At 60.4% G+C, this 21,681-nt stretch overlaps 2 protein-coding genes across 4 annotated transcripts; both read right to left on the minus strand.

The window, feature by feature from the left end:
• Positions 1–522: 522 nt before the first annotated feature.
• Positions 523–13,351, minus strand: AP3B2 (adaptor related protein complex 3 subunit beta 2). Of its 2 annotated transcripts, XM_074600867.1 has the most exons (27): positions 12,992–13,351; positions 9,873–9,948; positions 9,717–9,791; positions 9,484–9,579; positions 9,233–9,393; positions 9,019–9,085; positions 8,343–8,525; positions 8,040–8,216; positions 7,704–7,801; positions 7,355–7,409; positions 7,130–7,201; positions 6,899–6,961; positions 6,545–6,677; positions 6,353–6,462; positions 6,101–6,277; positions 5,830–6,016; positions 5,610–5,728; positions 5,273–5,384; positions 4,271–4,469; positions 4,020–4,191; positions 3,869–3,923; positions 3,267–3,373; positions 2,942–3,173; positions 2,759–2,843; positions 2,009–2,106; positions 1,198–1,336; positions 523–965 (listed from the first exon to the last, which is right to left on the minus strand). In XM_074600867.1, exons 1-27 carry the CDS (start codon positions 13,102–13,104, stop codon positions 815–817), a joined length of 3,312 nt encoding a protein of 1,103 aa, XP_074456968.1. In that variant the 5' UTR covers positions 13,105–13,351; the 3' UTR covers positions 523–814. The 2 variants fall into 2 exon arrangements, with proteins under 2 accessions (XP_074456968.1, XP_074456969.1); XM_074600868.1 differs by lacking the exon at positions 9,484–9,579 and having other exon boundaries at positions 12,992–13,197.
• A 2,878-nt stretch (positions 13,352–16,229) lies between these two features.
• On the minus strand, positions 16,230–19,083 carry LOC141748885 (uncharacterized). Of its 2 annotated transcripts, none has more exons than XM_074601574.1 (7): positions 18,674–19,083; positions 18,293–18,374; positions 18,004–18,018; positions 17,689–17,887; positions 17,357–17,616; positions 17,149–17,190; positions 16,230–16,480 (listed from the first exon to the last, which is right to left on the minus strand). In XM_074601574.1, the coding sequence occupies exons 3-7, from the start codon at positions 18,016–18,018 to the stop codon at positions 16,274–16,276; spliced, it is 723 nt and encodes a 240-aa protein (XP_074457675.1). In that variant the 5' UTR covers positions 18,293–18,374; positions 18,674–19,083; the 3' UTR covers positions 16,230–16,273. The 2 variants fall into 2 exon arrangements, with proteins under 2 accessions (XP_074457675.1, XP_074457676.1); XM_074601575.1 differs by having other exon boundaries at positions 16,230–16,448; positions 17,357–17,586; positions 18,293–18,438.
• Between the last annotated feature and the right edge of the window lie 2,598 nt (positions 19,084–21,681).

Raw genomic sequence — 21,681 nt, forward strand, 5'->3', positions numbered from 1 at the left:
TGGGGCTCTCTTAAATCCCACCCAACCCGTGCTGGGAGGAGATATCTTGATAAAGAGTCAAATTTCCTTTTTCTTTTTTTCCTTCCTACTCCCTCCCCCCAACCCCACCCCGAGTTTGGAGATGAAAAGCTTCCCCGAGCTGGCCCCCAGAATCCCTCCAGTGACACTGCAGAATAGATCAAGCCCTGACGTAGCAGGTATTTCTGTGGTCAAAGCACAAGCAATTCTGCTTTGAATAAATAGCTGGAAACCTACCAAGACTCCTCAGATCCCTACTTGGGATCGAACAGTTCCCACCCTCCGCCAAACCCCAGGGATGTTTACCCCAGCCCTGTGTTTCGGTGCCGGGTTTTCTCCAAAAGCCAGCAGACACACGATCCGAGCAACTCGCATGTCCCCAGTTGGCTGGTCTCATGATGTCCCCACAGCAGCCCATTCCGGGGGAGGCTGGCTGTGCCTGGTGTGGGGACGGTTTGGGGCTGATCCAGCGGCTGTGCACACAGAGCAGAGGAGGAGAAGGGAAGCGGGTTCAAGAAGAGCTTTATTGGGTGATCCTGGCCATAATAAATAGGGGTTACACTAGGAGATGGTGGTGAGGGGCCAGGGGATGGAGCCACACAGTGCTCCCGTGGGGTCTGGAGCTGCCTCCACGCCTCTGAGCGGGACAGCACCCTGCATCCCATCCGCCCTGTCCCGCTCCTTCTTCCCAACGGGGAATAACCTGGCAGAAATCGGGGCAGGGAGTGTTTCAGGGAACGGTGTGGGGCAGAGGGGGGTGGGACGGCAAGGCCGTGGGTGTGGCAGGGCCTGGCTGTCACTGCGCCAGGGCCTGGACGATGTCCTTCACCAGCATGGTGCCGATAACCATCTTCTCGCTGTTGACCGTCAGCTGGGCTGCAGCGCCCTCCCGTCGCTCCAGGGTGATGAGCACCAGGCTCCCGCTTGTCACTGTCTTGGCAGCGAACCTGCCCGCCAGCAAACACGGGGCTTCAGGGCAAGCTGTCCCCCCATCACCCTTCTGTACCCCAGGATGCTCTGGTGGGGACCAGGGAGGCATCTGCCACCCACAGCCACCATCATGTGTGGGTTCACGCAGGCTCCTTGTCCTAAAGGAAGCCCTGAGTGTCCCTGCTGTGATTTGTGTGGGACCGGAGAGGTGACAGCACCTGCCTGATCCCAGCGTGGGGGTCTGGCTACCTGTACTCGTTGTCAGCACCGCAGGGCACGCGGCCCACGTTGGCGGCCGAGGTCACTTGCTGGACGATGGCGTGGTCGCTCCGGCATTTCTCGGGCAGTGTCAGCTTCTCCGTAATCTCACTCATCCCCGTCAGCTTCCCTGGAGCAGGCAGCAGGGGCACCTGCCCATCTCTGGCCACACAACCAGTGGCCGTGTCCCTGCCAGGCCCCGTTTTGCCATCCCCAAACCAAGCTCCCCACATCCAGGTCCCCCACGACATCCTGAACTGGCTGCCCTGCTTGCTCCAGGCAGAGACGAATTTGGGAAAATCCTTCTTCCACAACCTTTTCCAGGCTCGTCCTTGCCCAGTGGCAGAGCCACATTACTGGGGACAGGCTCCTCCAGTCACTGGCAGCGATGGGACCGCGTGCTGCAGGGCACCAAGCACCCACCGCTCAGTGCAGACCCCCATTCACAGGGCCAGGGAAGGGATGCTGCTGCTTCAGGAGCATGGGGACGCTGTGCCAGGGTGTCCCCATCACTCACTGGACATGGTGCCAAGGGTGGCACAAGACCTCCACACTGCGCAGGGACCCGGCAGGGGCACCAGGGCGGTCACCCCAACCCGCAGGCTGCGGGTTCAGGAGGGGGATGAGGGGAGCAGAGCTAGTCTAGGGGCCTGCCGAGTGGCCACTTACCCTCGCCCGGCCGCGCGAGGTGCTCTAAGGCCACGGCAAGGGCGGCAGAGGGGACAAAAAGGGGGGTGAGCATTGGCACTGGGGCACTGGGTGCCCACAGGCCGCCCTGTCCCCATCCCCATCCCCCACTCACCCTGCTCCTTCTTGAATTCGTTCTCGCTCATGAACACAGGGGCCATGAGCTCTCCCACGGGCGGCTGGATGGAGACGTAGAAGTGGCGCGTGTGCGTGCTGGGGAGACAGGCAGGTGAGGAGAACACATGCTCAAAATGTCCCCCCCTCCGTGTCCCACTTCCCATCCCTGCCCTGGGTAGGGGGGGCTGGAGGGAAGCTGAGGGCACAAACGGTCTCAGAAATAGAGGGAACCTGTCAGGCTGGACCTGAGGCTGCTGACACCTCCTTGTCCCCTGCAGGGAGCCCGGTGCCTGCCCTGCTGTCCCCTGACCACCCCATGCGTATCCTGGTGTCCCCCCTCCCCTGGAAGGATCCTGGTGCCTATTCTGCTGTCCTGTGTCTCCCAGAGAGACCTTGTCCCACTGTCCCCTGGAGCCTCTCCTGCTGTCCTCCATCCCCTGGAAGGACATTGGTGCCTGTCTGTCTGTCCTCAGTGCCCTGGAACACCCCATACCCTGTTCTGCTGTCCCCTGGGGTACCCCATGCCCTTTCTTGCTGTCCCTGTCTCCCAGGGTACCCCATGCCCTGTCTGGTTGTCACCTGTCCCCTCCTGCTGTACATCCCCTGGAGGGATGTTGGTGCCCATCCCACTTTTCCCATCCCCTGGAGCACCCATGCCCTGCCCCGCTGTCCTGTATCCCTGGAGCACCCCACAATGTCCCCATCCCCTGGGACACCCATCCCATCATGCCCGGTGCTGGACGCTCACCACAACTGGAAGTTGGCCGCTTGGGTGGAGTCGCAGAAGTCGATGCCCATCACCACACTGGCCGTGTCCCCAGGCGCCAGACACTCTGAAATCACAGGGCTGCCACCATGTCCCACGTCCCCTCCACCAGCCAACCCCCGTCCCCGTCCCCCCCGGCAGCGTTGTGGCTGTGCTGTGCCATACCAATCTCAGGGAACTCCTGGATCCGCATGCCGGAGAGAGGCTTGGGCTCGCTGACCCGCAGGCTCTTCACCTCAGCGTCGGTGTTGTTGGAGATCTGGATCTGGACGGCCACCATGTGGGGGTCCCCCGGGAAGGGCCGGCGGCTGAAGCAGTACTCAACCGAGAGCCCCTCACCTGCCATGCGGTGCAGCAGCTCGTAGGTCCTCACCGCACCGAACGCCGGGCTCAGCAGCTGTGAGGGACCGAGGGACCAGCGTGGGCTGACGGGCCCCGCGGGTGGCAGTGGTCCCAGGAGACCCCCAGGAAGGACACTGGGGACACTTACGGCAGGTGCCAGGGAGGTGTCAGTGAGTGTGAGGCCCTCCAGGTCAGTAACCAGGCTGGTGGAGACGATGCTGCTGGAGGGGATGGGCTGGGGAGGAGGGGGGGTGACTGCGGGGTGGGGGGACACGGGGTTAACAGAGCTCTTATAAGCCATAGCCCCCTGGGGACAGCCTTGGTTGGTGTAGCCCCATGGGACAGCCACATGAAGACAGCCCCAGTGGCACAGCCCCATGGGGACAGCCCCGGTGGCATAGCCCTGTGGGGAGAACGCCATGGGGACAGCCCCGGTGGCATTGCCCCATGGGATATCCCCATGGAGACAGCTGCATGGGGACAGCCCTGGTGGGCACAACCCCAGGGGCACAGCTGCATGGGGACAATCCCATGTGCAGTGCCCCAACAGGGACAGCCCCACTGGCACAGCCACCTGTCCCACAGCCATCCTCTTGGGGACAAGGACCACTCACCCCACTGGTCCCCGTCCCAGCTCAGCAGCCCCCAAAGGATCTGTGGGACCCCCATCCCACCAGGGTGGGTGCCCGTGCCTCAGTTTCCCCAGTGCCACCGTAACGGCCATCCCACCTGCCCCAGGCAGCCACTCACAGTCATCCAGGTCAAGCAGGGAGATCTCCTTGGGGCCCGCCTTGCTGCTGGGGGGCTGCAAGGGGGCAGAGAGGCAGGGAGGGTGGATGAATGGGGGTGCTGGGGCTCCTCGTGCTGCCCCCAGCCCAGCCCAGCCCAGCCCGGCCCTCACCTCCTTCCTCCGCTTGGCCTCTGCCTCGGAGCCTGAGTCGGAGCCTGAGGAGCTGCTCTCGGAGGCGCTGGCCTCCTCCGATGAGGTCTCAGCATGGCTCTTCCTCCCCTGTGATGTCTTTTTCTTCTTGGCCTTCTTTGCCCCCTCCTCTTCCTCCTCTTCCTCACTGGGGCTGTGGGAGACCCTGCCTCAGAGGGGGCCAGGGCCACGGTGGGGTTTGGCCAGGGGCACCCCGCTTTCCCAGGGGCTACCTGCCAGTGCTCCCCGGGGCTGCCTTCCGGGAGCCTTCCTTCTCTTTTCTTTTCGTCCTCTTCTCCTCCTGTTCCTCCTTGTCCTCTGACTGCTCCCCGCTGCCTTCCTCCTCCTCTTCCTCCTCCTCCTCCTCACTGCCAGAGCTGGAGCTGCTGGAGCTGCTGCTGCTGCCGCTCTCCTCACTGGCAGACTCGGGCTCTGTGGGGGCCATGGCTCAGCCCTGCTGCTGCGTCCCCCCACATCCCCCCACCTCTCTGCAGTGTCCCACTGCATCCCCCCATCCTCCTACTCCATCCCCCCATTCTCCCACTAGATCCCACTGCATCCTCCCACTGCACCCCACTGCATCCTCACACCCACTGCTGCATCCTCCCGCTGTATCCCTGCATCCTCCTGCTGCATCCCTGCATCCCTGTGTCCTCCTGCTGCATCCCTGCATCCTCCCACGGCATCCCCACATCCGCTGCTGCATCATCACTGCATCCTTCCACTGCATTCCTGTCTCCCTGTGTCCTCCTGCTATATCCCCACATCCTCCCACTGCATCCCAGAACCCTCTGCTGCCTCCCACTGCATCCTGCTGCATCTCCACATCCTCCCACTGCATCCCACTGTATCTCTGCATCCCTTCACTGCATCCCCACATCTTCCTACTGCATCCCGCTGCGTCCCCGCAACACCACACCACATCCCACCATGTCCCCTGCCATGTTCCTGCTACAATGGGATGTCCCCACTGCAGTGTCCCCTGCCTGATGCTGCACCATTGTGGCACCTGCCTGATGCCCCACCATGGCATCCCTTGCCTGATACCCCACTGCGGTGTCACTTGTCCCATGCCCCACTATGGTGGCACTTGCCTGATGCCCCATCATGGCGGTTCCTGACCCATGCCCCTCCATGGTGGCAGCTGCCTGATGTCCCTGCCACACTGACCCCTGCCCAATTGCCCCACCACTGTGGCCCCTGCCCCATGCCCTGCTGTGCCACCGGGTACTCACCGCTGTCTGCTGACTCCGTGGGCCCCGACTCACCCTCTGAGTCAGAGTAGAAAGGTTTCTCCACCTTCTCCTTCCTCTTCTCCCGGCTGGTGCACTTGGTCCACTCAGGAACCTGCGGGCACAAGGCTGATGGAACGTGGCCATTGCCCACGGGTGGAGGACCCAAACAGCAACCCTCCCCAGCTCCTGTCCCCAGCCGGGTGTGTGGGCACCAGAGAGGGGACATGGGGCAGCTGAGCAGAACCTGGGCACCTTCTGGGGCTCTCCCACGACCTCGAGAAGATGCCCCCACTTTGGCACCCCCGTGCACCCCAGCACACCACGGTGCTCTACACACCTCCACATTCCTCACGGAGGGGTCAGGGGCCTCATCTGGCCAGTCAGGCAGCTCCTGGTAGCCTACAGCCTTGGCATTGAGGAGGTGGGACAGGGAGCCCAGCTGGAAATGGTCCCGATCTACAGCGGGGTGAGAGGTGGCAGCAGCTCGGGGACAGCCATGCAGCACCGTGGTAATAGCTGGCTCTGTGTTCCCATGTTCTGTGACCAGGGGTGGGTACCTTTGAAGGAGGACTCCAAGATGGGAGCAGGTTTTTGAGCCAGGAAGAGCTTCTTGGCATACTTGTTGAGGGCCCCACTCTTCTCAGTGGGCACGATGAGCTGGCGGATGAAGCGAGCCCGGTCGCGGATGTCATAATTCTGGTCGTACTTGGCCAAGTTGAGGACGTACTGGGTCAGCAGCTTGCTCTGCGCCAGGGGACACACTCAGGGCCAGCCTCTTCCTCCCCACTGGGGAAACTGAGGCACACTGTGGGGCTGCATCCCTGATACCTGCTTGGAGTTGGTCAGGTAGAGCTTAGCTGCCAGGTTGATGACCTGCAACTTGACGATGTCCTCCTCGTTGGTGAAGGACTTGGCCATCTTGCGCAGCACGTCGGGTGCGATCTTGGGCACATGCTCGCAGTACTCACCGATGAGCCACAAGATGCTGGCCCGCGCCATCGGCACCTGCAAAATGCCCCCGGGCATGTGGCACCGCTGCTGCTCCCTTAGTCCTGCAGGCCATGCAACGCCCCGACCTACCTGGATGTTGTCCGTCAGCTTGGCCATATGCTTGATGATCTCACTGTGCTGAGCTGGCTGCATCTGCAGCAGCTTTTTGATGACCACCACAGATTCGGCCACCACCAGCTCTGCGGGCAGAGACCTGGCCTCAGGAGGGTCCTGCCCTGAGGGCAATGGAGCCCCCGTCTCACCCCCACCGCATTCACTCACCATCCCGGTTGGAGAGGAGCTGGACCAGGCCATTAAGGCAGGTGTCCCGCACCTTCCCAATGTTGGTGGCACAGCGCCCGATGGCTTGGATGGTAGCAGCCACGAAGTCCTTGTCCATGCTGCGGATGTAGGTCTGTGCAGGCATGGGGGGGGACACACAACATGTCACCCACATGCCAGTGACGGGCATCCGCCCATGTGGTAGTCACATGTTGGGGATCTTTGGAGCCACCCATGGGGATGACCTGGCTTCAGCCCAGTCCTCCTGGTGGGGCTCTCCTCTGTCCCCTCCATGGTGGTGTTTTGGCACCCAGAGCCATGCCAGGGTGGCACCCCGGTATGGCCATGGCATACCTGGAACTCCCGCAGGATGGTGGAGATGTTGGTCTCGTTGGCCAGGTTGGTGAGGACCTCCAGCTGTGGGAAGAAGGGAGAGACGGGCAGCATGAGGGCACAGTGCTGGGACACTGGGTCCTTGCTGTCCTCCTGTCCCCAGGGCATGGAGGACAGCTGCCCCACAGGGAAAGCACCAGGAAGCCCCAAAGCCACCAGTGATGCGTCCTGCCAAACATATTTCCAGCTCACCTTGAGAATCTTGATCTGCGTGGGGTCTGTGGAGCGGATGTAGAAGCTCTTCAGGTAGGGCTCAAACATCCCCTGTGTGCAGAAAAAGCAGAATTAGTGCCATCCCTGTCCCCACCTCACCAAGGCCACCCACAGGCAGCTGGCCTTGGAGAGCGGCTGCTGGCCAGCCCTCGCTCTGCTCGAGTTGACAGGGCGAACTCCTCCCACATTGAATCCAAGACTCACCCGCCGTTTGATGGACATGGTGGCAACATTCTGCAGCACAACATACTGCACCTCGCTGTGGGGACAAAGAGGGGACTGCCATTAGTGGGGCAGGGCCGGGCACCCCCAGCACTTCCCCATGAAGACAGGGCAGGATCCACCACCAGGCTGGTGGCACCAAGGTGCTGCTCCTCCATGTCTGGGCTGGGACAGGTCAAAAAGCCCTCTTTTTTTGGCAATTTGCCTCAACCTGATGTCCCTGCAGGGACGGGCTTTTTGGGGGTCTCTCCCAAGGTCTTGGGGGTCCCCCATGAGTCCCACCAATGGGGATGGCAAGGTAGGGGACCACTGCAGCCTAGGTGCAGCAAACCTGTGACTCCGCAGGAGTCGCACCAGTGCCTTGGCGATGACGCCAACCTCTGCCTTGGGTGCCAGGTGGAAGTAGAGCTGTGCCACGGCCATCACCACCTGTGGGGAGACAGCCAAGCGTCACCTGGGGGGGCATGGGGACACCCTGGTGGCTGGCTGTGTCCCCCAGTGTCCCACCCAGCAGCACCCAGAGGAAGTCCATCCCTGAGGACTCCCAGCCCTGGGTGTCCCTCAGCCACCCTGGTGGCTCCTTGGCCAGTGGGGACATCACGAGCCCAGGCTCATTGACACCACCGGTGGCTTCCAGGGATGGACAGGGCTGGGGCAGGGGACTCACTGCGGCATTGCGGCTCTGCAGCAGGGGCTTGGTGTTGCGCAGGAGCAAGCGGTGGTCAGGGTCCATGACATAGGGCTTGCGCTTGGCCAGTGAGGCTGCCTCTGCCTTGGTGTCCTTGGTGTCCTCCTCCTCGGAGCCGTAGAAAGCCTTCTCAGCGCTCTCCTCCAGCAAGGACTCCTGCCAGTAGGTGGGACGCCTTGCACCCCCGCAACAACACCCTCCTTCACCCCACCTCCCTGACCCAAGCCATGTTTCCCAAGGCACCCCGAGGCTCCCAGGGCATCCCAAAGCTCCCACACTCACGTTTTGGTTGGGGCTGAGGAACTGGGTGCGTGCGTAGCGGGTCAGCATGTTGATGATGACCACCTGCCCCCACTCCTCCACATCGATGAGCAGGTTGCAGAGCTTGCGGTAGTTCTTGTGGATGAGGTCAATGCGCTCTGGGCAGACCTCCTCGAATGCCATCACCACGCTGCCAGCCACCAGCTGGGGAGGGAAAGCCTGGGGTGACTCACTGAGGTGATGGCATCTCCATCATGATGCCAGCTTGATGGGGGGATGGTGGCATCCCCATGAGAATGCTGGTTTGTTGGGGACGGTGGCTTCTTTATGGAGATGCCAGCTTGGTGGAGATGGTTGCATCCCCATGAGGATCCTAGCTTGTTGGAGACAGCATCCTCCCTACAAGGATGCCAGCTCTGCAGGGACGGCTGCAGACCCACAAGAATACCAGTTTTGTGGAGATGTCTGCATTTCTACAAGGATGCTAGCTCAGTGCGTGTGGTGGCAACCCCATGAGGATGCTGGTTCGATGGGAACAGCAGCATCACTGCAAGGATTCCCACTCTGCATGGATGGCTGCATCCCCACGAGGGCACCAATTTGGTGAGGACATCTGCATCCCCCCGAGGACACTGGGTCAACGGGGATGGTGACATCCCCAGACTTAGGGGCAGGGGAGACATGGCGCCCCACTCACTGTGGTCTTGTCTGCCAGCAGCTTCTCAATCACTTCGATGAGCTGGTCCTTCTGGTCCGAGTCAAGGCTGTGAGGGAAGAGCAGGGCAGGTGCGGCCAGACCAAACTGCCCCCCCATCCCTGCCTGTCCCTGCCCGCACCAAGCAGCTGAGACCCCAGCACTACACCCTTATTGGTACCGCCAAAATTTAGCAGCCAACCCCCCCCGCCAATACCTGTACAGCTTGGGGATGGCGTGGGCGGCCGTCTTGCGCACGTACGGGGACATGTCTGAGGCGGCCTCCTTGATGGCCAGCATCATGATGGGCACGATGATGGGCACACGGATGCTGGAGAGGACCCGCAGGGCACTGGCGCGGATCAGCTGGTTGGGGTCCTGTGGGGACATGCGGGGGGCTGCAGCGCGGCATGGAGGGACTTGCTGCCCTCCCCCAGACCCACCCCCCGGCTCCCCAAACCAGCCCACCTTGAGTCCTCGCTGGAAGGTGGAGATGGAGAGCAGGGCCAGATCCTGCTGCTCCTCTGCATAGCGCACCAGGTAGACATACACCAGCTTCTTCACCTGCGGGGTGAAGATGGTGGGGCCACCTCACAGCCCCCCACAAAACCCAGCCCATCCCCAAAACCCTCCTGCAGGGAAGGCACCAGACCCTGGGGACGCCCATGGGTGCCACCAGGGCCACCCGAGACCTTCCTCACCTCAATGTTCTTGCAGGCGACGTTTTTCACCACAGCTGGGAAGAGGTCAGAGGCGTTTTTTCCCCGTGCGATCATCTAGGGGGTAAAGGAGCGGTGTGACACAGGGCAGCTGGCTCGGCACCAGCGGTGGTCCCCGCCGGTGGCAGCAACACCCACCGCCACGATCCTCTTCATGGCCTCCAGCTTGAGTGAATCCTTGTTGCTATCGAGCATCTCCTTGAGGTCATCATGCCTGCACCATGCCGGAGGGGAAAAAAAATATCCAGTTTTCTATTTTTAGCCATTTTAAGTCTTTTTTTTTTTTGTTCCCAGCCTGCCATCAGGCTGTCAACCTGACCCTTCGCCATGCAATATTTATGGGGATGGGAGTTGGGTTACAGCCAGGTGAAAGAGAAGCCGGAGGGACCAGCGCAGCACTGGCACCCGGCTCTGTCCCCATCCCAGGCACTGGGACAAGGACCCTGTCCCAGCCCAGCTGTGGCTCTCACCCTAGGATGTCCCCACATCGCTTCCCAGCGAGCAGGCACCCATCGCCAGCTCCATCCCAGCCACCAGCCCTGCTTGGCTGGTGTCTCTTGTCCCTCCATGGGCACAGTGGCATGGATGTGCCACTGCACCCCAATGCAGAGCCTGTCCCCAGTCCCCTCCCTGGCCTGGGAAAATGCCACCAGCCTTTTATAAGGCTGGCTGTCACCACTGTCCACTTTTCCAAGGGATGTCCATCCCCACCACACCGGGGAGACCTACAAGGCTGTATCCAGCCACAGTAGCTGGGGGTGGCACCCATGGGACGATGCCCAGCCAGAGCCACCGTCACTGGAGGGTCCCAGGGGATCTCCTTGAAGGGGTCTTACCGCAGCGGTGGCCCGGTGCCAGTGGCCACTGCAGGCTCGGTGCTGGCAAGTGGCTGCAGCTCATCAGCTCGCAGGGCGCTGTAGCAGGCAGGCTGTCCAGCCTCGGCGGCCAGCACCGGGCTCGTCACCTCCTCAGCCACGTCGCCACCCGCCGGTGTTTTTGGCCGCCTGGCTGGCCCCGCCGGTAGCTGCTGCAGCAGCTTCTGCACCGGCGGCAGGGACAGCATGGCTTTGGCCAGGGGTGGTGGCCCTGAGGACAGCAGCACGGCTGTGGCCCCGAGCTTACTACCTGCACTGCCAGCTGAAACCTGATGCTGGGGCTGGGGTTGGGTTGCAGCCACAATTGCAACGCCCACGACGCCCTTCCCAGTGGACAAAGCCACCCTGTGGTGTCACGTCCCAAGAGACACCTGTCCTGCAGCTGTGGCCTGGGGACATTACAGGGAGCTCCTCCCGGGTGGTTTGGGTGGCTCAGTCCTGGCCGGGGACCCAGCATCATGATGGGACGCCCACCTGGGTGGTGAGGGTGGCACAGCGGGACATCTGTGGGTGTCCCACGTGTGTGGTGGGGCTGCATTTCTCTTGCCCCACGCGCCATGCCCGGCTCATGGGGATGGTGACAGATCTGGTGTGGCCACAAGGGGACAGGGTTTGGAGAAGGGCAGTGCACAGGCTGGGGACACTGTCAGGGGATCAGGGGTGGGGGAACACTGCCAGACTGGGGGACACTGCCAGGGGTAGGGAGCATGATGCTGCCAGACAGGGCTACACTACCAGGACACCAGGGAGTCGGGGGACACTGACAGGGAGTCAGGGCTGGGGAGACACTGGCAGAGCGGGGGACAATGCCAGGGGATCAGGGAAGGGGGGGACACTGTGAGATGCAGACACTGCCAGCGGGTCATGGATGGGGGACACATCCAGACTGGGGAACTGCCAGAGGGGCAGGGATCAGGGGACAATGCCAGACTGGGGGACACTGCCAGTGGGGGTCAAACCAGGGGACACTGCCAGAGGCTCATGGAAAGGGGGAACACTGTGAGATGGGGACACTGCCAGGGGATCGTGGATTGGGACAGTGCCAGGCTGGGGGACACTGCCGGGAGTCAGGGAGGGAGGAGACTGACAAATGAGGGGACACTGCCAGCCTTGGGGCAGTCCCCCAGCAGGGCAGGGATGAGAGGACATATACAGCGTGGGAACACTGTCAGTGGGTCAAGACTAGGGTGTCACTGCCAGATTGGGGGACACTGCCAGAGGGACAGGGATGGAGGGACACTGCCAGACTGGGGGACACAGCCGGGTAGGGACCATGATGCTGCCAGACAGGGGTACACTGCCAGGACACCAAGGAGTTGGGGGACACTGACAGGGAGTCAGGGCTGGGGGAATCCCCCTGCCAGAGCAGGGGACAATGCCAGGGGATCAGGGAAGGGGGGACACTGTGAGATGCGGACGCTGTCAGCGGGTCACAGATGGGAGACACATCCAGAATGGGGGACAAAGTGCTGCCAGGCCGGGGGACACTGCCAGACTTGGGGCTGGGGAGACATATCCAGACTGGGCGACACTGCTGAGGGGGGTGTTTCAGGGTTGGGGGACACTGCCAGAGTTGGGAGGACAGTGCATCAGGGCTGGGGGGACACTGCCAGACTGGGGGATGATGCCAGGGGTAGGGGGGGGTGCCACTGCTAGACAGGGGGACACTGCTGTGGCATTAGGGACAGGTCCAGGGATGGGGGACACTGCCTGAACGGGGGACACTGTCAGCGAGTCAGGGAGGGGGACACTGCCAGACTGGGGACACAGACAGGAGGTCAGGGCGGGGGGCACATTCAGAGTGGGGGACACTGCCAGGGCTGGGGGCACAAAGGGACCCCCACGTTCCTGCAGCTCCGGAGACCTGCCCCTCACCTTCCTCTGCGTCCCTGTCTCACCCCCCGCCCCCCCCATCAGCCTGCCCCACACAGGGGTGACATTTCTCAGCCCCTCCTGCCGTCTGGGGACCTCGGTGGGGGGGGTGCCGTCACTCGGGGACCCCCGCGAGAGCCGTGGGAGCCAGCGGAGCCCGGGGGGGGACACCGTGCCCATGGTTCCCCCCGCCCAGGGATGGGGGGTGCTCTGGGGGGGGGTCCCCGCTCATCCCCCCCGCCACAGTGGCTCTAAAACCCTGCGGTTTTCCCCCGAAACCTTGCGCGGCCTTTGCAACCTGCAGTGGCAGCGGCATGACGGCGTCCCCTGTCCCCATCCTCATCCCCATCCCCATCCTCATCCTCATCCCGACCCCCACCCGGGGGGGGACCGTTGCCAGCCCCCATCGGGTACCGCCGGGGATGGCGGCCGAGGCCCACGGCGGCAGCCACCCGGCCAGGCTCGGCCCTTGTCCCCTGTCGTCCCCCGCCTCCTCCACCTTGTCCCCACCTCTTGTAGTCGGAGGAGAAGATGCCGCCGCTGGCGGGGTCGTGGCCGTACTCGGGCTCCCCCAGGCTGGAGGACCCCCCCTTCTCCTCCCCGTAGGCCGGGCTGGCGGCCATGGCGGCAGGATGCGGGCGGGATGCGGCGGCGGGGACGCCGGGACTGATGTCAGCGCCGGGCGGGGCGGGGGGGGACCGCCCCGCTAACCCCCGCTCCGGGGATGCACGGTTCCGGGGGGGGACCTCCCCGCCACCCCCGCTCGAGGGATGCGCGGTTCAAGGGGGACACACACAGCCCTGCCACCCCCCTCCAGGGATGCGCGGTGCAGGGGAGCAGTGCCCGGGCGGTTCGTCCCCTCCCTACATTGGAGGGGGGAAGGAGGGGGCTTTGCCACCCTCAAAAGGGGTCCCCAGGCCTGGACCCCCACACACACACCTGCACAGGTTTGGGTGCCAGCTCAGCAGTAAAACGGGCATAATTCGGGATGTTAGCAGTAGTAGGGTTTGGGATGTGATTATATAGTACAGATCCTATAGCTTGTATATCATACATCATTATAGATTATATAATTATACACATTTACTTTCTATTACATTATATTAAATCATATTATATCATATTTATACATTACCTTATATTATTGTCATACATAATACATTATATAGCATATATTATAGTCTGTGTATTATATGCTACATACTATACACCGTATATTATATGTTATATATTACATTACAAATTATATTAATTCTGTGGTATCATATATATTCTATATTCAATCATCCTATATTATACATAATTGATAATCCATAATCCATTCTATATTCTATCCTATATGTTATATATTATATGTTGTTATATGTTATACTACATTATTTTATGTTGCGACGTATATTAATTCTATTCTATAGTCTATTCTACACTCTAAAGTACTTGCCCAAGGGCAGTCTTGTCTGCATGACCATGAGATGGCGGAGTTCAAGATCCTTAGGGCACCAAGGGGGGCACACAGCAAGCTCACTACCCTGGACTACATCACAGGAAAGATGGGGAGGGATCAGGGAGTGCAGCAATCCCTCTTCGGGGACCCCAGCCCTACTGGTGACACAGCCCTCCCAGGGACACCAGAGCCCTCCTGAGAACCCAGCCATCCTGAGGACCCCAGTCCTCCTGGGGAGGCTACAGTCCTCCTGGTGACCAAGCCCTCATTGGGACACTGTACTCCCCAGGGAAAATACAACCCCATAGGGACCCAAGCCCTCTTTGTGTATGTCAGCCCTCCTGGGGAAAACAGTCCTCCTGGTGACCCATCCCTCCTGGGCATGCCACAGCCTTCCTTGTTAACCCAGCCATTGAGCTGGCATTCTCGTGGGGTTGCCATCTCCTCCACCGAACATGCATCACCACGAGGAAGCCGCCATCCCCACCAAACCAGCATCTCCATGGGGATGCCACTGTCCCCACCAAGCTGGCATCCTCAAAGGGATACAGCCATCCCTGCCAAACTAGCATCCTCCTGGGGATACCACAGTCCCCTCCAAATCAGCATCCTCACGTGGATGCCACTGTGCCCCATGATCCAGCATCCTGGCAAGAATGCAGCCATCCCTGCTGAGCTGGCATACTCATAGAGATGCCACTATCCCCACAAAGCTGTCATCCTCATGAAGATGCCACCATCCCCACCAAACCGGCATCTTTATGGAGATGCCACCACTCTGGTGAGTCATCCCAGACTTTCCCTACCGAGATGATGGCCAGCAGCATGGTGATGGCGCTTGAGGAGGTCTGCTCAGGGAGCATCGACCTCATCCACAAGAACTACCGCAAGCTCTGCAACCTGCGCATCGATGTGGAGGAGTGGGAGCAGGTGGTCATCAGGACATATGTGCACCCAGTTCCTCTGCCCCAGCCAGAACATGACTGTAGGAGCCTTGTGGTGCCCTAGGAGCCTCGGGGTGCACTGGGAGCCCAGTTTTGTGGCAGGGAGGTGGGGAAAAGGAGGGTGCTGTTGAGGGGTGCAAGGCATCCCACCCACCATCAGGAGTCCCTGCTGGAGGAGAGAGCCGAGAAGGCTTTCTATGGCTCCAAGGAGGAGGACACCGAGGACACCGAGGACACCAAGGACACCAAGGCAGAGGCAGTCTCGCTGGCCAAGTGCAAGGTCTACATCATGGACCCTGATCACCACCTATTCCTGCACAACACCAAGCCCGTGCTGCAGAGCCGCAATGCCGCTGTGAGCCCCCTGCCCCAGCCCTGTCCATCCCCGGAGGCCACCAGTGATGTCCATGAGCCTGGTCTCCCCACTGGCCAAGGAGCCACCAGGGTGGTTGAGGGACACCCAGGGCTGGGCTTCCTCTGGGGGCTGCTGGGTGGAATACTGGAGGACACAGACATCTCCTAGGTTGTCCCCATGCTCGCCAGGTAACTCTTGTGTTTCTCTCTGCAGACAGTGATGGCAATGGCAAAGCTGTACTTCCACCTGGCACCCAAGCATCATTGCCGAGGTGCTGCTGCATCTTCTGCAGCATCACAGGTCTGTGGCACCCAGGCTGCAGTGGTTCCTCAACCGCACTACCGTGGCTGCAAAACCTATGGGGGAGGACCAAGACCTTTGCAGAGACCCCCCAAAAAGCCCATCCCAGCTGGCTTCTGGTAGGACCTGTGACCCCCTGGATTGGAGATCACGCTGGAGCAGGTTGTGAAGAACTGCAGACTGTGGGAAGGACCCACATCGGAGCAGTTGGTGGAGGACTGTCACCTGTGGGTGGGACCCCATGCTGGAGAAGGGAAAGAGAGTGAGGAGGAAGTAGGGGCAGAGACAATGTGCGATGAAGTGACCGCAAACCCCTCGCATCGTTCTCCCCCTGTGCAGCTGAGGAAGGGGAGTGATAGAGCATCTGGGTGGGCACCTGGCAGCCAGCCAAGGTCCACCCACCACAATTATATTCTGATGTACGATGTCTGAGTATATTATAATTTTATTATGTCTGATATATGATGTATATATAGTAGATTATGTACGGTATTGTATTGTATTCTGTTCTATTATTTATACCTTTTGTAGATATTATGGTTGTTACTGTTGTTTATTGTTGCAACTGTTGTTGTTATTATTCTTCTTCACTGCTAATAATTATTATTGGCAGATATTTCGGTTATTATTCTTATTCCTAGCTGACAAGCAGCCTTCTTGCCCCATCACGCAGGAGTGAGACGGCGAGAGAAAAATCGACAAATCTCGGGTAGCAAAATTTAATAAAGCATCTAATAAACACAAGGCAATTAAGCACCAGCAAGCAGAAAGCAACTCCCCCCCTCGCCCAAAAGAAAGAGATCCTTTCCTGCGGTGAAGCGTTGGGCTGTACGGCGTGACGCTGAGGCTTCTCTGTGGGTCAAGGGGACATTGTACTCAGGGGGACACGGTGGCCACGACCTCTCACACCACATGGCTGCTCCTCTGCAATGCCGGGGTGGGTGGGCTGGGGGTGGCTGGAAAAGGGGGAAGAAGGTGCCCCCATCCCCTGCCCTGCCCTTTCCATTCTGTGCAGGTGGGTCCCCCACCAGCAGCTGCACCACAGCCCTCCTGGGAACTCCACAGGGGATGTCCTGGGGACTCTAGCCCCCTTTGGGGACCCTGCAGGGCTCTCAGGGACCCCAGCCTTCTCTGGGGACACCAGCGTCCCAGAAACCCCAGGCCTCTTGGGGACTCCACAGCCCTTCTGGGGATCCTACAACACTCCCAGAGACCCCAGCCCCACCTGGGGACCCTGCCACCCTCCTGGGGACCCCAGCCCTCCTGGGGACCCCAGCCCCCTTGGGGACCCAATAGCCCTCCTGGAGACCCCACAGGGCTCCCAGGGACCCTACCCCCAGGGAACCCCAGCCCTCCTGGGGACACCATCCCTCCTGGAGACCCCGCAGGGCTCCCAGGGACCCTACCCCCAGGGAACCCCAGCCCTCCTGGGGACACCATCCCTCCTGGAGACCCCGCAGGGCTCCCAGGGACCCTACCCCCAGGGAACCCCAGCCCTCCTGGGGACACCATCCCTCCTGGAGACCCCACAGTCCTCTTGGGGACCCAGCCCTCATTGGGACACCAAGTCCTTCCCGGGAACCCCACAGCCCGGCTGGGGACGGCTGACACTGGGGATACTCACAGCCTCACCACTGCAGTTGCCACCTTTGTTTTGGATTTCCACCTGCCAGAGAAAGCTGTCCATGTGCAAGGGGCTTGGCTGTCCCCACCGCTGTCCCCACTGCCCGTGGGCCAGCCCCAGGGGCAATTGGGTCAGGATGCAAGTGCAGGGCTGGCTGTGGGTGCAGGAGCCGTCCCACCACAGCCATGAGACCCAGCTCTGTGCTCACCAGTTCCTTGTAGAAGTCCACCAAGCCCAGGAGGTAGAGGGCGAAGTGAATGCAGTTGTTTGTGCCCAAGTAATACTTGGCTTCGCAGTTCATCACCTCCCTGACTTTACTATAGAAGTTGTCGAGGTCGATCCCACCTTTTTTCCGGTAAACCTGACATTTCCCCCTCTCCTTTTTCATGGGTCTGAAGCCTTCCTTGCTGATCCTACCGCTCTTTCCCTTGCTTGTATCTGGAAAACCAAGAGCCATCCCCCAACCAGCTACCCCCACCCTGCTGGCCACATTTTGGCCACTATCACATCCCAAACAGGAGCAAGGGATTAGGTGCTTACTCTGGAAGTGTATGACTTCTCCATCCCCACAGTAGACGGCCGCGTGCTTGAAGCTCGAGCATAATCCACCATACGTAACGTCTAAGGGAAACAGCAGTATGTCCCCGGGCGTCAATGTGCTCTCCGACACTTCCTCAAAGACGTTCCCATGCTTGGGGGTGCTCTTGGAAAGCAGAAACTGGATCGTCTGATACTCTCTCTGCCAACCGCACCAGGGAGAGAAGGTGAGGAGAAGGCAGAACCAGCACCATCAACCCCCAACACCCCCTGAGACACCCACGCTGTCAGCAGAGGTCTCACCAAGCTCCTACTTACATGGCTGCTCGACATCTGCAAGGAGAGAGGAACAGAAATGAGAGTCAGTGCTGTGCTTGTGCCGTCCTGCCCATATGTGGAGGGCAGGGTCCCACCTGGCCATCACACCCTGCCCGTGATGGTTCCTGCCAGGTGCATGTGCTTGGCTCGGGCAAAAGTCATCTGTGATGTCAACTTTTCTCAGCTGGAGACGTCCCGGGACAAGCCCCGTTCACCATCCCCCCCGTCCCAGTGCAACGGTGGCACGGGCAACTGCCTGCAAAGGGTGAGGAGATGGGAGCATCCTTACCAGGCTACCGATGATGCTTTGAATTGTTTTCTGTGGGATGGAGCTGGGGACGGAGCCGGGCTGCTGTCACCTCCACGAAGGGCTGTGGGAAATGCAGTGGGGACGGGTGGGTGAGCTGGCACTGGGGCCAAACCTGACGTCACATCCTTCATGATGCACGTGGGAGGTGGATAAAGACTGAAAGTAAAACCCAAAAGCAGCACAATTGCCAAGATAGCTTTTTTCCATTCCTTAAAACTGGGGTGAATTTGCTAATTCTATGTTAAACATTAACTTTGGGGAGGAAGAGAGACATCGCGGGACTTCCTGGAAATGCTCTGGAGTCAGAGGAGCTGCAGGACATCTCCAAAAGTGCAAGTCATGCAGTGACAGTCCACCCACCTCCCAGTGACCTTCTCCAGCTCCAGCCTGGACCCAGTATTGACCCCTGAGGTACCCCACTGGGGCCTCCAACCAGACAGGGTGCAGCCCTTTGGTCAGTTTTTGCCCCGGCAGCCCAGCAAATATTTCTTTTGATGCTCAGATTCAATCACTGGCAACGAAAGAGGCCTCTGTCTCAGGAGGCCACGGGAACAAAGAGCAGCGGCTCCCGTGGAGGGAGGCAGGAAGGGGTGGCTGCACCAGGGGCGGGACCTTGGTCACTTTCGGGAAAGGAGCTTCTGGGAAAAGGAAACAGAAAGTGAAAACAACTCAAATCCAGCCTGGTTGGCACAGGGTCTCTGTGCAACTGTTTATTGCCACGTGAGAGGGATGCCAATGCCACCGGCGCCATCCCCATCTCCTGGGGAAGAATGCTCCAGCCCCACTCAAGCCCGGGGCGTATCACCACTTCCATCACTGCAGCGCTGGAGACTTTTCGGAGAGGTGGGCTGCAGTGACGCTCGGCCGGGGTGAGCGTTGGGGTCCCCTAGGGTGGCCACGATCCCCGACGGGGACGTCCCTGAGCTGCCTGTGGGACGGAAGGGACATTGTACTCTTTGTCCCTTCCATGAAGCTGTTCCCATGCTGTGACCACCTCCTGGGGCTCACCTTCCAGGTGGATGATCTCCCTGTCACCGCAGTAGATGCCGGCATGGGCGCCCCACCAGCCTGGGCCCCCGGAGGCCAACGGGAAGAGGAAGAGGTCCCCGGGCTGGGGCTCGGCCACCCCACCGGGGACCACATCGAAGTGCTGGCCCAGCAGCCCCTCACAGAGGAAGAACGCTGCCGTGCTCGCTGCCCCGGTCACCACCTGGGGACCCGTTTGTGATTCAGGGCCACTGGTGCTCTGGGGACACCGGCAGCATCACTGACCCGCTGGCTCATTCCCCATCCCCAGTGTCTTGGGTCCCAGCGGCGTGTTCTGTCAGCGCCCGGTGCCACAGCAGAGGCATGGGACCATCTGGGTGCAGGGGCCCTCCTCGCACAGTGACCGCTGGCACAGGCACACCACTGCGTGGCTGCCGGGTGGTGAGAGCCATCAGGAACTTGTGGTGACAGTGACTCTGGCGGAACGCTGTCCTGTGGCTGCCATCCCCAGCCACTGCGGCTGGATGCAGCCTTGCAGGTCCTCCCAGCTCGGTGGGAATGGATGTCCCTTAGAAAAGGGGACATTGGTGGCATATTCCCAGCCCAGGGAGGGGGGCAGGGAAGGGATCTGTGTCTTGTCCCCACCGATATGGCATCCTGGTGGTGTTGCAGCCATCCCTGCAGCGCTGGCATCCTCACAGGGATGCCACTGTCCCAACCGAGCTGCCATCCTCATAGCGATACATGTGTCCCTGACAAACTAGCATCCTCCTGGCCATACCACGGTCCCCTCCAAGCCAGCATCCTCACGGGGATGGACTGTGCCCACTGACCCACCATCCTGGCAAGAATGCAGCTGGCCGTGCTGAGCTGGCATCCTCATGGAGATGCCACCATCCCGGTGAGCCATCCCAGACTTCCCTCCTCTAAGATGTCCCCATATTCGGGGGTGCTCTTGAACAGCAGAAACTGGATCGCCTGAGGCTCCCTCTGCCAACCGCACCAGGGAGAGAAGGTGAGGAGGAGGCAGAACCAGCACCATCAACCCCCAACACCCCCTGAGACCCCCACACTGTCGGCGGAGGTCTCACCAAGCTCTGACTTACAAAGCCGCTTGACATCTGCAAGGAGAGAGGAACAGAAATGAGAGTCAGTGCTGTGCTTGTGCCGTCCTGCCCGTGATGGTTCCTGCCAGGTGCAAGCACTTGGCTCAGGCAAAAGTCGGGCAAAAAGTCGTGCTGTCAACTTTTCTGAGCTGGAGACGTCCCGGGACAAGCCCCGTTCACCATCCCCCCCGTCCCAGTGCAACGGTGGCACGGGCAACTGCCTGCAAAGGGTGTGGAGATGGGAGCATCCTTACCAGGCTACCGATGATGCTTTGAATTGTTTTCTGTGGGATGGAGCTGGGGACGGAGCCGGGCTGCTGTCACCTCCACGAAGGGCTGTGGGAAATGCAGTGGGGACGGGTGGGTGAGCTGGCACTGGGGCCAAACCTGACGTCACATCCTTCATGATGCACTTGAGAGGTGGATAAAGACTGAAAGTAAAACCCAAAAGCAGCACAATTGCCAAGATAGCTTTTTTCCATTCCTTAAAACCGGGGTGAATTTGCTAATTCTATGTTAAACATTAACTTTGGGGAGGGAGAGAGACATCGCGGGACTTCCTGGAAATGCTCTGGAGTCAGAGGAGCTGCAGGACATCTCCAAAAGTGCAAGTCATGCAGTGACAGTCCACCCACCTCCCAGTGACCTTCTCCAGCTCCAGCCTGGACCCAGTATTGACCCCTGAGGTACCCCACTGGGGCCTCCAACCAGACAGGGTGCAGCCCTTTGGTCAGTTTTTGCCCCGGCAGCCCAGCAAATATTTCTTTTGATGCTCAGATTCAATCACTGGCAACGAAAGAGGCCTCTGTCTCAGGAGGCCACGGGAACAAAGAGCAGCGGCTCCCGTGGAGGGAGGCAGGAAGGGGTGGCTGCACCAGGGGCGGGACCTTGGTCACTTTCGGGAAAGGAGCTTCTGGGAAAAGGAAACAGAAAGTGAAAACAACTCAAATCCAGCCTGGTTGGCACAGGGTCTCTGTGCAACTGTTTATTGCCACGTGAGAGGGATGCCAATGCCACCGGCGCCATCCCCATCTCCTGGGGAAGAATGCTCCAGCCCCACTCAAGCCCGGGGCGTATCACCACTTCCATCACTGCAGCGCTGGAGACTTTTCGGAGAGGTGGGCTGCAGTGACGCTCGGCCGGGGTGAGCGTTGGGGTCCCCTAGGGTGGCCACGATCCCCGACGGGGACGTCCCTGAGCTGCCTGTGGGACGGAAGGGACATTGTACTCTTTGTCCCTTCCATGAAGCTGTTCCCATGCTGTGACCACCTCCTG

The sequence above is a fragment of the Larus michahellis genome, chromosome 9, assembly GCF_964199755.1.
Source record: "Larus michahellis chromosome 9, bLarMic1.1, whole genome shotgun sequence".
In the NCBI taxonomy this organism is placed as follows: Eukaryota; Metazoa; Chordata; class Aves; order Charadriiformes; family Laridae; genus Larus; species Larus michahellis.